General features: G+C 46.5%; 1 protein-coding gene across 1 annotated transcript in view; it reads left to right on the top strand.

Annotated features, from left to right (window-relative positions):
* LOC134943981 (carboxypeptidase O-like) overlaps positions 1-14,969 on the top strand; it is a 28,223-nt gene extending 13,254 nt beyond the window's left edge. The window contains exons 7-9 of the mRNA XM_063932531.1: positions 4,348-4,550; positions 10,821-10,905; positions 14,680-14,969. Of these exons, the coding sequence (XP_063788601.1) occupies positions 4,348-4,550; positions 10,821-10,905; positions 14,680-14,969 (578 nt within the window). The remainder of the gene's footprint in view (positions 1-4,347; positions 4,551-10,820; positions 10,906-14,679) is intronic.
* Positions 14,970-15,914: the final 945 nt, after the last annotated feature.

Here is a 15,914-nt window from a genome sequence, read left to right as displayed (position 1 = left end):
AGTGGGATGAGTCTTCCTACCACTACACTGGCGAGTGGGATGAGTCCTTTTACCACTGTACACTGGCGAGTGGGATGAGTCCTCTTACTGCTGTACACTGGCGAGTGGGATGAGTCCTCTTACAGCTATACACTGGTGAGTGGGATGAGTCCTCTTACTGCTGTACACTGGCGAGTGGGATGAGTCCTATTACTGCTATATACAGATGAGTGGGAGGAGTCCTTTTACCACTGTACACTGGTGAGTGGGAGGAGTCCACTTACTGCTGTACACTAGCGAGTGGGATGAGTCCTCGTACCACTGTAGACTGGCAAGTGGGATGAGTCCTTTTACCACTGTACACTGGCGAGTGGGATGAATCCTCTTATTGCTGTACATTGGCGAGTGGGATGAGTCCTCTTTCCACTGTACACTGGCAAGTAGGATGAGTCCTCTTACTGCTGTACACTGACGAGTGGGATGAGTCCTCTTACCACTGTAGACTGGAGAGTGGGATAAGTCTGTTTACCACTGTACGCTGGTGAGTGGTATGAGTCCTCTTATTACTGTACACTGGCGAGTGGGATGAGTCCTCTTACTGCTGTAGACTGGAGAGTGGGATGAGTCCTTTTACCACTGTACGCTGGCCAGTGGGATGAGTTCTCTTATTGCTGTACACTGGCGAGTGGGATGAGTCCTCTTACCGCTGTAGACTGGTGAGTGGGATGAGTCCTTTTACCACTGTACACTGGCGAGTGGGATGAATCCTCTTATTGCTGTACACTGGTGAGTGGGATGAGTCCTTTTACCACTGTAAGCTGGCGAGTGGGATGAGTCCTTTTACCACTGTTCACTGGCGAGTGGGATCAGTCCTCTTACTGCTGTACACTGACAAGTGGGATGAGCCCTCTTACGGCTGCCAGCTGGAATTGCCGCAAAGCTGAGCATCGTTCATTGGGCTGGACTGCTTTATTTATCGCTGTAGTAAGTGTCATTAATAAATCTACATCATCACCCTGTCTTGATAATTAGGCCACTGTATGAGGAATTATTTTAAAATTGTAATATTTTTTCTGTATTAATGCCCAATGTCTACTGAAAGAACCCCACACACAGCCGATTCAGCTTCATCAGCAAAAGTGCGGAAATTGGTATTCAGCGATTTCTGTACTTCTGCACATGTGCTCTTGCCGCATTGCGCATGCGCAAGTACTTACATTGCGATTGCAAGTGATTGCAGACTAAGTGACAGCGGGGAGGTGACTGGGCGGCGGTGTGGGTCTTTGTGGGTGCGGCATTGGGGGGTGCGGTTCGGACAATGAAGGCGTGTCCGGACCAATTGTGGGGTGGGCCGAGGCAGCTGTGAAGGCAGGGGGCTACCCTAAAGAAGCGAGCGCTTCACTATATAGCGAAGCGCTCGCATTTTAGCAGGGGGAAAGTACCCAGCATGCGGGGCGGCCATGACCTGCGCTGGGCAGCCCCCCACATGTTAGTGGAAGGAGTTGTAGTGTTGTGATTTTTCGCATAGCTACAACTCATGCTGAAGCAGGCCCTCTGTCTAATAAATACATCCTTTAAAGATTACATGGAGTTTGGTTACGATTAATTATTGTAATTAATATTATCTTTAGTTTACAAAGTAATAACATGGGGAAAACTGCCCCGTTTCCATGTAATGTAATGGGTAATGGTCTTCCTAATTTCTGTTACACATGGCTGAGATAATATGAGGCAGGATCCTGCTTTCTAATTATTATCATTAATAATAATAATAATTTGTAAGACACCGGAGTGGGGGGAAAGGACATACACTGTATGTAAAATACACAGTTAAGTAATGGATAATTTATGTGGTCAAAATGGGATTTGGAACAATGACATTCTGTTATTACACTGTGACACAATGACATTCTGTTATTATACTGTGACACAATGACATTCTGTTATTACGCTGTGACACAATGACATTCTGTTATTACACTGTGACACAATGACATTCTGTTATTACACTGTGACACAATGACATTCTGTTATTACACTGTGACACAATGACATTCTGTTATTACACTGTGATACAATGACATTCTGTTATGATGCTCTGACACAATGACATTCTGTTATGACGCTGTGACACAATGACATTCTGTTATGACGCTGTGATACAATGACATTCTGTTATTACACTGTGACACAATGACATTCTGTTATTACACTGTGACACAATGACATTCTGTTATTACACTGTGATACAATGACATTCTGTTATGACGCTGTGATACAATGACATTCTGTTATTACACTGTGACACAATGACATTCTGTTATTACACTGTGACACAATGACATTCTGTTATTACACTGTGACACAATGACATTCTGTTATTACACTGTGATACAATGACATTCTGTTATGATGCTCTGACACAATGACATTCTGTTATGACGCTGTGACACAATGACATTCTGTTATTACGCTGTGATACAATGACATTCTGTTATTACACTGTGATACAATGACATTCTGTTATTACATTGTGATACAATGACATTCTGTTATTACACTGTGACAAAATGACATTCTGTTATTACACTGTGACACAATGACATTCTGTTATTACATTGTGATACAATGACATTCTGTTATGACTCTGTGACACAATGACATTCTGTTATGACTCTGACACAATGACATTCTGTTAATACACTGTGACACAATGACATTCTGTTATTACGCTGTGATACAATGACATTCTGTTATTACACTGTGATACAATGACATTCTGTTATTACACTGTGACAAAATGACATTCTGTTATTACATTTTGATACAATGACATTCTGTTATTACACTGTGACACAATGACATTCTGTTATTACACTGTGACACAATGACATTCTGTTATACTGTGACACAATGACATTCTGTTATTACACTGTGACACAATGACATTCTGTTATTACGCTGTGACACAATTACATTCTGTTATTACACTGTGATACAATGACATTCTGTTATTACACTGTGATACAATGACATTCTGTTATTACACTGTGACACAATGACATTCTGTTATTACGCTGTGACACAATGACATTCTGTTATGACGCTGTGATACAATGACATTCTGTTATTACACTGTGACACAATGACATTCTGTTATTACACTGTGACACAATGACATTCTGTTATTACGCTGTGACACAATTACATTCTGTTATTACACTGTGATACAATGACATTCTGTTATTACACTGTGATACAATGACATTCTGTTATTACACTGTGATACAATGACATTCTGTTATTACACTGTGACACAATGACATTCTGTTATGACGCTGTGATACAATGACATTCTGTTATTACACTGTGACACAATGACATTCTGTTATTACACTGTGACACAATGACATTCTGTTAATACACTGTAATACAATGACATTCTGTTATTACACTGTGATACGACATTCTGTTATTACACTGTGACACAATGACATTCTGTATTACGCTGTTATCTCATGTAAAACTGTAAAAAGCAAAAAAAAAATTATAAGAAAAAAAAACACAGGTTATACGAGGGACTAACCAACCCTTCCTCAACCTTTACCAGTACCAATCCAAAGGGTTTTCTGATACTTCATTAAAAAAACGAACCCCTGATTAATGATCATTAATTATGTCACCCCGACTTCAGCCATAACTGTACTACTAGGCATCGCCCAGATACAATTTCTCCTGTGACACGAGTGATAACATCAGCAATCACAAGGCATGCTGGGCCTTGACGTTGTGTAAAAGCAGGAAAGCCATGCATCCGTCTCCTCAAATCATTGGGAAGAAACAAGGAGGTGACACTCAGTGCCGCCGCCAGAGGTTGTAACTCCACCACTACCAGAGAGGGGTAGACAGAGCGCTACACCCGACACTTACATTCCAGGCCCCTCTGCCTCCATTACAATGCCCCATTTGGGTGTGTGGGGTCACTAGTTTACCATTTCCTCACCCCACACCCCTGCATACACGGGCGGTGATATCACACTCTCAGGGTATGGGGTAATTATTGGTTACTGTCCCTATCACCTTTCCATTCACCTATGCACCTTCTGCAGACACTTCACCTCATGGAGATAGCACAATAGCTCCTCATACCATCTCTGTTGTCTAAGCCCAATGTGGTGCTTTGTGGTGCCCAGTAATAGAGAACCCCTCATATAACCTTGTGGCCTGTCTCCCCTGCCCTTCTATTGCGGACAATGCAGTCTAATATAATTCATCTCCGCCAAACAAGGATCGGCAAATATAAACTTCTCTTCATTATTAATACAGTGTTACTCCTCGCTGATGATTTCATCTGTATTTGTTGTTTAGCCATAGGCACGTCGCTGGAATGCGAGAACATAGTCTACTGTGGACCAAGACCGGCTTCTGAGTTAGAGACGCAAGGTGTGGTCCGTCTTTTGGAGCCAATGAAATCCAATACTCTCATGTACTTAACCATACATTCCTTTGGACAATATATTCTCCTTCCATACGGACATACATTTTTCCCATCTGTGAATCATTATGAAATGGCAAGTACCCGGGATTACTTATTTTATTCCTAATAAGACCATTTATATACTGCTGTGCTAATTGTGCACTGCTATCTCAGCCTTCTCTTTTATTACACCAAGCAATAACTGGCCGCTGCCCATGATAGGGATTCACCTTGTTCTGTGCCAGTGGTGACCCACTGACTGCTATGAGGGGCCTTGGCCTTGCGCATTTCTGCAGTGGCAGGTGACGGACTGTCTGCAGGCTTTCTGCTGTAGCTGTGGCAGGTGACGGACTGTCTGCAGGCTTTCTGCTGTAGCTGTGGCAGGTAGCGGACTATCGGCATGCTTTCTGCTGCAGCTGTGGCAGGTGGCGGGTTGTCTGCAGGCTTTCTGCTACAGCTGTGGCAGGTGGCGGACTATCGGCAGGCTTTCTGCTGCAGCTGTGGCAGGTGGAGGACTGTCTGCAGGCTTTCTGCTAAAGTTGTGGTAAGTGGCGGACTATCGGCAGGCTCTCTGCTGCAACTGCTGTGGCAGGTGGCAGACTATCTGTAGGCTTTCTGCTGCAGCTGTGGCAGGTGGCGGACTATCTGCAGGCTTTCTCCTGCAGCTGTGGCAGGTGGCGGGTTGTCTGCAGGCTTTCTGCCACAGCTGTGGCAGGTGGCGGACTATCGGCAGGCTTTCTCCCTGCAGCTGTGGCAGGTGGTGTACTATCGGTAGGCTTTCTACTGCAGCTGTGGCAGGTGGCAGACTATTGGCAGGCTTTCTGCTACAGCTGTGGCAGGTGGCGTACTATTGGCAGGCTTTCTGCTGCAGCTGTGGCAGGTGGCATGCTATCGGCAGGCTTTCTGTCTGCAGGCTTTCTCCTGCAGCTGTGGCAGGTGGCGGGTTGTCTGCAGGCTTTCTGCCACAGCTGTGGCAGGTGGCGGACTATCGGCAGGCTTTCTCCCTGCAGCTGTGGCAGGTGGTGTACTATCGGTAGGCTTTCTACTGCAGCTGTGGCAGGTGGCAGACTATTGGCAGGCTTTCTGCTACAGCTGTGGCAGGTGGTGTACTTTCGGCAGGCTTTCTGCTGCAGCTGTGGCAGGTGGCATGCTATCGGCAGGCTTTCTGTCTGCAGGCTTTCTCCTGCAGCTGTGGCAGGTGGCGGGTTGTCTGCAGGCTTTCTGCCACAGCTGTGGCAGGTGGCGGACTATCGGCAGGCTTTCTCCCTGCAGCTGTGGCAGGTGGTGTACTATCGGTAGGCTTTCTACTGCAGCTGTGGCAGGTGGCAGACTATTGGCATGCTTTCTGCTGCAGCTGTGGCAGGTGGCAGACTATCTGTAGGCTTTCTGCTGCAGCTGTGGCAGGTGGCGGACTTTCTGCAGGCTTTCTGCTGCAGCTGTGGCAGGTGGCGGACTATCAACAGGCTTTCTGCTGTAGTTGTGGCAGGTGGCAAACTGTCTGCAGGCTTTCTTCTGCAGCTGTGGAAGTGACGGGTTGTCTGCAGGCTTTCTGCTACAGCTGTGGCAGGTGGCGTACTATCGGCAGGCTTTCTGCTGCAGCTGTGGCAGGCGGCATGCTATCGGCAGGCTTTCTGTCTGCAGGCTTTCTGCTGCAGCTGTGGCAGGTGGTGGACTATCGGCAGGATTTCTGCTGCACTTGTGGCAGGTGGCGGAATGTCTGCAAGCTTTCTACTGCAGCTGTTGCAGGTGATAGACTATCTGAGGACTTCCTACTGCAGCTGTTGCAAGTGGCGGTCTATCTGCAGACTTTCCGCCGCAGCTTTGGCAGGTGGCGGACTATCTGCAGCTGCTGTACTGATATTCATCACATGCAGGACCTCAGTTACAGGAATGCAGAATACCCAGGGGCACATTGGGAAGGAAGGGTCCTTTCATCAAATCTCTTAATAGAAAATGTTAAAGTTGCTTATGAGGTTTTACTCACAATTACTTTTCTTCTTCCTTCCCTCTGACAGCATAAATTAATGAGTTAATCTCTTCTTCATGTAGGACAGGTACAGAAGCCGCAGGTACATAGAGCCACTTCTCCGTAGTCCTGTGTCTTCTTTTCCTGCCCTTTAATCTACTGCAGGGGAGATAAACTTTGGGGGTCATTCCGAGTTGTTCGCTCGTTATTTTTTTTCCGCAACGGAGCGATTAGTCGCTAATGCGCATGCGCAATGTCCGCACTGTGACTGCGCCAAGTAAATTTGCTATGCAGTTAGGTATTTTACTCACGGTTTTTTCATCGTTCTGGTGATCGTAATGTGATTGACAGGAAGTGGGTGTTTCTGGGCGGAAACACGCCGTTTTATGGGCGTGTGGGGAAAAACGCTACAGTTTCTGGGAAAAACGCGGGAGTGGCTGGAGAAACGGAGGAGTGTCTGGGCGAACGCTGGGTGTGTTTGTGACGTCAAACCAGGAACGACAAGCACTGAACTGATCGCACTGGCAGAGTAAGTCTCGAGCTACTCAGAAACTGCACAGAGATGTCTTATCGCAATATTGTGAATCTTTCGTTCGCAATTTTGATAAGCTAAGATTCACTCCCAGTAGGCGGCGGCTTAGCGTGTGTAAAGCTGCTAAAAGCAGCTTGCGAGCGAACAACTCGGAATGAGGGCCTTTGTTTGTTTTTTAGGAAGATTTTTTTTAGGTAAATAACCCGAAGTTACCCTGAGCAGGTCAGGATTGCCGTCTCTCTTGATGGTGTTACCTGCCAGGGCCAAAAACCGAAAAGCTACGTATTCAGGAGCTTGGTAAATCGGACTGCTTAGCACCCCTTTCTATTGGGGCTGCTTCAGTGGTCAAAAATGGAGGGGCCTTTTGTGGCTGTTTTTAGGTGGTTCCCACAAAATAACTTTGGTAAATATGACGCTACATCATACTTCATGCTGACACAGCTGTCACAGCTGGGATGCCGATGACATAAAAAAAGGGCAGGCTAGATGGGCCAAGTGGTTCTTATCTGCCATCAAATTCTATGTTTCTAACTTGTATGTGGGAGTGATGAGTTCCCTGTGGGCTAAACTGGAACACAGCACAGGGCATAGGTGTGCGCAGGGAGAGGTGCCTGGTGCGCACAGGCACCCCCTAATGTCTGGCACCTCGATCTCACATGCCTAATGCAGCGATCGCCGAGCAGGTGGTGGCTGTAACTTTGGGATTGAAAGCCTGAAATGAGGGTGGGAGGAGTGGCCATTGTGGGGGTATGCCTGCTCTGCAGTGCGATATTTGACAGGTCTGCAGTGGAATTGCATACTGGGAGTCCTGACTGCAGGTCAAAGTATAGTGCCCTGCCCCATAGGCGTGCGCAGCACATTTTATTAGGGGGTGCACCGTCGGAGGGGTGTGTCTACTGTCTAGCACTGCCTTTTGGGCGTGTCTAGCACCATCTATTGACGGTCAACGCAATATAAAATATCCACCCTTGTACCAATCCTAATAAAGCAGATACATTGTCAGATATTGTGGTGTGCAGCAAACAAACACCCCTGATGGCACTGCAATTACACTGCTCCTCCTCAGCCTGGTCTGGCTCCCCCTCTCTTTCCTCTGCAAGCTGCAGCAGCTTACTTACAAGTCAGTCACTTACTGACACTGACAGTCGCAGACTAGTACTGCCGCTGCTGGAAAAACGAGTGACGTGTCAATGTTGCTGCCGGCCGCCTGCCTGTATTGAATTTGTCTTCCTAAGAGGAACGCTGGCTGCATGCGGATCCTCATCAGTGGCTGGCTTTGGCATAGCATAGAGGGAGAGATGTGGGCGTGTGGCGGGTGTGGCGGGTGGGCGTGCATGCAGCATGACGTAATCACATCACGCTGTTTTTGTACATGGAGGTGGAGCCGGGAGTTTGAAAGCCGGTGGCAGTGGCACCCTTGATTAACCCAGGCGTCCAGTCAGTAATGCAGTCCTGACAGGGTGCAGCGCAGAGGGGACAGTAATCAGCCTGCTCGGTGATCGCTGCATTAGGCATGTGAGATCGAGGTGCCAGACATTAGGGGGTGCCTGTGCGCACCAGGCACCTCCCCCTGCGCACACCTATGCCCTGTGCTGTGTTCCAGTTTAGCCCACAGGGAACTCATCACTCCCACATACAAGTTAGAAACATAGAATTTGATGGCAGATAAGAACCACTTGGCCCATCTAGCCTGCCCTTTTTTTGATGTCATCGGCATCCCAGCTGTGACAGCTGTGTCAGCATGAAGTATGATGTAGCGTCATATTTACCGAAGTTATTTTGTGGGAACCACCTAAAAACAGCCACAAAAGGCCCATCCATTTTTGACCACTGAAGCAGCCCCAATAGAAAGGGGTGCTAAGCAGTCCGATTTACCAAGCTCCTGAATACGTAGCTTTTCGGTTCTTGGCCCAGGCAGGTAACACCATCATATGTCGTTATCCCATGGAAACCTATGGGATAGTCTTTTTCATTTATTTTCCATTGGCCCTCAATGATCCATGCGCAGTACACGCACCAGGTCTACACCTGGAAGCAAAGTTATAGGGCTTTTAGAAGTTCTGTCCTGGTGCTCCAAAAATAGTATATCCATGGTCAGGTTCTGAGATTGTAATGTTCCCGGAGCTGGGGCCGCAGGGCAGGACTGACTATTACTAGAGTAAATGAAACTACGAGAGTAAATGATTCTTCTCATTAAGTAACACCAACATGGAAATGTAGAAGAGACAGTAATTTTAGGTTGAACACAGTATGCAGCCCAGCTGTGGTAGCAAGGCTTAACAACCTATTGTAGCAGAGTGCTGGATGGATAGTCTGAAAACATGCTATGACATGTGCATCTGCAGTAGAAACTGTAAGAACCTGGACAATTAGAAGCAGCTCAGAACGCATGTGGTATGTAGTGAGGAGACTCCAGGAAGGAGGCTTGGCAGCAGACTGTAGCAAGCACAGGTATAGCTGCAGAGTGCAGACAGCACACTGGTGCTGATTACAACGGGTGCTGTTGGTAACTCTAGTTGCAGAATGGTGAGCGCAGATGCAGGCTGAATATACAAGAATGAGAGCACTCAATGAAGATAACTGTTTCAAAGGCTGGAGCTTAGGAACTGGCAACGGCTTCTGCCACAGGGCACCAGAGTCCTAGGAGACTTGTTGCACTGGCAAGGTATAGGTGACAGAAAGCAGTTTATATAGGGAGCTCGAGCAGTGGATTGGATGTGTAAGTCATGTGCAGTGTAGGAACGCTGTAGATGGCTGAAATTACTCAGCTGACCTTAGGTAAGATGGCAGCGCCCTTGCTGTGCCAGACCGTAGCTTCAGGAGAATCCTGACATGACTGGCCAGCAGACATGCGCAAGCGGGTGTATCAGCAGGGCCGAGTAGGGTAAGAGGGTTTAAGTACCCAATTAGCAACATTCAAGAAGTAGTTTTCATTATGGTATTGCGAGTTGGGTAGTTATTACCATATCCCATCTGCACTAAACATGCATTTGGTGCTAAATGCGTCCCTTAGAGACATCCATTTAGGATGGTGTGAAAAGTAGTGAAATATTAAAGATTGTGCAAAATATTCCTCTAGTCACTGAGTTTAGGGTGTAGTACGGCTGACCGGCGGTCTCCTGACCGTTGGTCAGCTTACCGACGCCGGGATCGCGGCAGCATACCGACGCCGGGATCCCGGCGGGGAGGGGCGAGTGCAGCAAGCCCCTTGCGGGGTCGCTGCGCTCGCCACGCTGCGGGCTCGGTGGCGACCTGCGGTCGCCACGGGTTCTGATCCCACTCTATGGGTGTCATGGACACCCACGAGTGGAAATAGTCCCTGTTGGTCGGAATGCCGACCATCGGGACAGTGACCCATCGTGCTGGTGGAGGAGGTCATGTGACTGTCGGTCAGCTGACCGGCGGTCACATGAATACCACCCCTGAGTTTATGCCTCTGCTCTGCAGTACAGGTATAAAATATTTGAGGTATTTGCGGGCGGCAACACACATGGTGGGCGGCCTTGCCCTACGCTGGGTGGCCCCAAGCATCTGATTTTAGTGCTCGCAGTTTTTGCTCTTTTAGCAAAAACTAAGACCAATTCTGAATAACCCCCTTAATCCTTAATCTCAAATTACTGCTCAGGATCTCTCAGCTCCAGTCTTCAAGAACCCTGGTAATATTTGGAGGTTCTATCTCTGTTAGAACTATGACGATCACCCAAAACACATTTAAGGACATCCCCAATTTATGACAATGGTTTCTTCCCCTAATAAATCACCATAGCGAAGTAGTAGAAGGAACTACTTTTAACCTTTCCCAAAAAACACAACTATGATATTCTTACTCTATTCAATTGTACTCAAAGTAAATTTTTACCTTCTAGACAAAAGTCGCAGAGAAAGCAGCTGATGAACTGAAAAAATTATATAACACTGAATACACGGTGGGATCTTCATCTGTCGTATTATGTAAGTAAAATTCTGACATGACCTGGTTCAAAAATCTGTTCACAGTCTTATACAGGAAATATATATATATATATATATATATATATATATATAGTGTACACTAGCAAAGTAGTTTTCTCGCTTTAAGTTTTATTTATGTGAATAAGACGCACTTTCTAAATGAACAAGACACTTGGGGGTATATTTATTAAACGTTGATTTAGGTCGATGATGATCAATTTTTGGCCGATGTTTGGTCGATTTTGTTTTTCAGGGTCTAAATTCCACATTTACTAACAGATGATTTTTGACATTTTTTTTTAAACAATGTCAAAAATCATCTGTTATTAAACGTGTGATTAAGGGATACATTTACAAAGCAGTGATAAGAGTGGAGAAGTGAGCCAGTGGAGAAGTTGCCCATGGCAACCAATCAGCATTGAAGTAACATCTGTTATTAAATGTGTGATTTAGACCCTTAAACACAAAATTGATCAAAAATCAGCCAAACATAGACCAAACATTGACAAAAATCGCCTTTTAGTAAAATATATCCCACCGCGTGGCAGAGTTGCACAGGGCATGGCGCACTGATTGGGGCATTTTATTGCGACTGATTCCACAGTGTATGAGGACGGGAAGCAATTAGCTTCTAGACGAACGGGATCCCGGCAGTCAATATACCAACACCAGGATCCCGAGGGAGGACAGAAACCTGGCATCACTATACCGACACCAGATACTGACAGCCGGCATCCTGATCGTGTTGAGAGCGGGACGCACTGCAGTCCTGCCGCAGGGGGATGTTTAGGTTTAGGCTGCAGAAGGGGGGTTAGGGTTAGGCTGCAGCGCCGGAAAGTTAGGGTTAGGCACCGGGATGGGAGGGTTAGGGTTAAGCACGTAAAAGGGGATGTTAGGGTTAGGCACCATGCGGGGAGGGTTTGGTTTAGGCAGCGGGGAAGGGAGGGTTAGGCATCAGGCGGGGAGGGTTAGGTTTAGAGATAGCCAGATTAAGGGGGGATGCAGAGCATACTGTACCCTGGGCCCCCCTCTGTCAGGGGCCCCCCAGCGGGAGCACACCGACATCACTAGCTCTCCCTCTTGTGCAGTGTGCAGTACAGGCAGAGGTTTCATGAGATACCAATGGAGCTTCCCAACCAGATGAGAGATAGGAGGGGGGAGAGAGCTGTAAGTGACCCAGGAATCTCAGCTTCTCCTCCTTCCCACATGGGTGTCTGGGTCTTATGTTACCTGCTAGCTAATGAGAGCATTCAGGTCTAGAGAGAAACACAAACAGAGAGTCCTCCTGAGCCCTGCCCCAGTGTGTAAGTAGCACAAAGGCTGCTGCTATTGAATTCTTGCAAAATAAATTATAATTTTATTTTTCAATGTGTGTTTTAAGGTTGTTTAAGTTGTCTTTGCTCCACTTCAGAAAAACTTTATAAAATTGTTGTCTTAATTAGGTGGGGCTATGGACAGTAACCAACTATTAGTTTAAATATAATATACACCATTAGTGTAAATTTAATATTCACAATCCATACTTTCAACATGACCCATTCCAGGAGGGATAAAATGCTCTCTACATGGACTTTCCTCTTAAATTATAATTGCAATCACCTATTTTGAAATACCTTTCTTATCAATTAAATAGCTAAACACAGGTGACACCAATCATATATTAATAGGGAAGTCCAGGCACATTGTAATATACACCCACTTTCCCCTGGGCCCCCCTGTGTTAAGTGCCCCAGGCTCCCCCAATGCTTAATCCGGCCCTGGGTTTAGGCAGCAGTGAAGAGAGGGTTAGGCACCAGGCGGGGAGGGTTAGGTTTAGGCAGCGGGGAAGGGAGGGTTAGGCACCAGGCAGGGAGGGTTAGGTTTAGGCAGCGGGGAAGGGAGGGTGAGGCACCACCCGGGACGGATAAGGTTAGGCACCCACAAGGGAGGGTTACAGTTAGGCACACAAAAAGGGATGTTAGAGTTAGGCACCAAGCGGGGAGGGTTAGGTTTAGGCAGCGGGGAAGGGAGGGTGAGGCACCACCCAGGACGGATAAGGTTAGGCACCCACAAGGGAGGGTTAGAGTTAGGCACACAAAAAGGGATGTTAGAGTTAGGCACCAAGCGGGGAGGGTTAGGTTTAGGCAGCGGGGAAGGGAGGGTTAGGGTTAGGCACATAGAAGGGGAGGGTTAGGGTTAGGCAGCGAAGAAGGGAGGGTTAGGGTTAGGCACATAGAAGGGGTAGGGTTAGGGTTAGGCACTGGAGAAGGGAGGGTTAGGCACATAGAAGGGGAGTGTTAGGTTTAGGCAGCGGGGAAGGGAGGGTTAGGGATAGGCACATAGAAGGGGTAGGGTTAGGTTTAGGCAGCGGGGAAGGGAGGGTTATGGTTAGGCACATAGAAGGGGAGGGTTAGGTTTAGGCAGCGGGGAAGGGAGGGTTAGGGTTAGGCACATAGAAGGGGAGGGTTAGGTTTAGACAGCGGGGAAGGGAGGGTTAGGGTTAGGCACATAGAAGGGGAGGGTTAGGTTTAGACAGCGGGGAAGGGAGGGTTAGGGTTAGGCACATAGAAGGGGAGGGTTAGGTTTAGGCAGTGGAGAAGGGAGGGTTAGGGTTAGGCACATAGAAGCGGAGGGTTAGGTTTAGACAGCGGGGAAGGGAGGGTTAGGGTTAGGCACATAGAAGGGGAGGGTTAGGTTTAGGCAGCGGGGAAGGGAGGGTTAGGGTTAGGCACATAGAAGGGGAGGGTTAGGTTTAGGCAGCGGGGAAGGGAGGGTTAGGGTTAGGCACATAGAAGGGGAGGGTTAGGTTTAGACAGCGGGGAAGGGAGGGTTAGGGTTAGGCACATAGAAGGGGAGGGATAGGTTTAGGCAGCGGGGAAGGGAGGGTTAGGGTTAGGCACATAGAAGGGGAGGGTTAGGTTTAGGCAGCGGGGAAGGGAGGGTTAGGGTTAGGCACATAGAAGGGGAGGGTTAGGTTTAGGCAGCGGGGAAGGGGGGGTTAGGGTTAGGCACATAGAAGGGGAGGGTTAGGGTTAGGCAGTGGGGAAGCCCCATAACATTGTTTTTGTGTCGCTGGAGGCGGGGCCATGATGACACAATTCAATTCACTTTAACCAAAAAAGCGCTGTTGCGCGCCGGGTTGCATAAGTATTGCCCACTTTCATGGAACCCAGCAGACATTCCCCCAAATTTGGGCAAGTAATAGTAGAAGTACTTATAGCACCATAGGTAAAGTGTTGCTTACCCATCATTTCTTACAGTACTGTACATAGATCACACAGGAGCACACCCTCCAGATTCCAAGTGTATATGGTATGGGACAGCGTGCACTGCATAATATATATATATATTTGACTTCAGTAAGCCTGTATGTACTATGTGTAAATGCACTAGATAGAAAAAAAAATAGCCATTGTCATGTCAACCTTTTAAAACCTGTCAACCTTTTGTACTGTCTATTTTTTACATGTTGGCCTAATGCAGAGGTTCTCAAACTCGGTCCTCGGGGGCCCACACAGTGCATGTTTTGCAGGTCTCCTCACAGAAACGCAAGTGAAATAATTAGCTCCACCTGTGGACCTTTTACAATGTGTCAGTGAGTAATTAAATTAATACACCTGTGCACCTGGTGGGTTACCTGCAAAACATGCACTGTGTGGGATCCTGAGGACCGAGTTTGAGAACCTCTGGCCTAATGCGTTTTGATTGACCATTGACCTTTTGACTGTTGACTTTTAGACCAGATACCGTTTTATACTTCTCTTCCTTTTACATTCTCCTCTTCTTTTTTTTCAGATCACACCTCCGGATCTTCGGCAGACTGGGCAAGTGATCAGGATATTCCGTTCAGTTACGTCTATGAGCTGAGAGACGAGGGATCCTTCGCCTTTGAGCTGCCAGCTGATCAAATTGAACCCACTTGTGAGGAAACGTGGATCTCCATGGTGTCATTGTTTGAGTACTTAAATGAAAAGCACTTTGGACCACTTGAAGATGATAACGACGGTGCAGCTGCCCTCAGTACACACTGGCTCCATATGATCATTTCCTTTTCTGTCTGCATGTACTATGCTCTGATACGTTAATTAGAAGATGATATGCTTTAGGCCTGTGAACAGCAACGCGCGGCTTTTGTGTTATGTGACGACTATACATGCAGAATAATGCAATTCTCTGCTGCTGTGGAATAGATTAGTGATTAGTGTCCAAAACAATTAAATCATTTGGACAATAAGGCCAAATTTTTTTGACCCTACTACACAAAAGTACTGTGTATAAATTTATGTCCAGCTGCCCAACTTCACAATAACTTTAGCGCTTGCAAATACAGGTTGAGTATCCCATATCCAAATATTCCGAAATACGGAATATTCCGAAATACGGACTTTTTTGAGTGAGAGTTAGATAGTGAAACCTTTGTTTTTTGATGGCTCAATGTACACAAACTTTGTTTAATATACAAAGTTATTAATAATATTGTATTAAATGACCTTCAGGCTGTGTATATAAGGTGTATATGAAACATAAATGAATTGTGTGAATGTAGACACACTTTATTTAATGCACAAAGTTCTAAAAAATATTGGCTAAAATGACCTTCAGGCTGTGTGTATAAGGTGTATATGTAACATAAATGCATTCTGTGCTTAGATTTAGGTCCCATCACCATGATATCTCATTATGGTATCTAATTATTCCAAAATACGGAAAAATCCGATATCCAAAATACCTCTGGTCCCAAGCATTTTGGATAAGGGATACTCAACCTGTAATGCTGTAACGCTGAATTGGATTTCATTATGTGGTGCAGTTGGTGAAATCATGTACTTAAGAAATATTGAGTGAGGTAATATAATTCTAAATTATTCTCATCATCAATAATTAAGTGCACAAAATTTAGAGTTGGACCATTGGGCAGACATTAGGGACACAAGAGTAATAGACTGGAGGGCTCGTGACTCTTTCAGCCAGCCCCATGACGTCACTGCGTCCACCAGTGTCCGTTACTGAGGTCAACAATGGTCTCCTGC

Source organism: Pseudophryne corroboree, chromosome 7 (genome assembly GCF_028390025.1).
Source record: "Pseudophryne corroboree isolate aPseCor3 chromosome 7, aPseCor3.hap2, whole genome shotgun sequence".
Lineage (NCBI taxonomy): Eukaryota > Metazoa > Chordata > Amphibia > Anura > Myobatrachidae > Pseudophryne > Pseudophryne corroboree.
The sequence above is the reverse complement of the archived record's forward strand: the minus strand, read 5'-3'. Positions and strand labels throughout refer to the sequence as shown.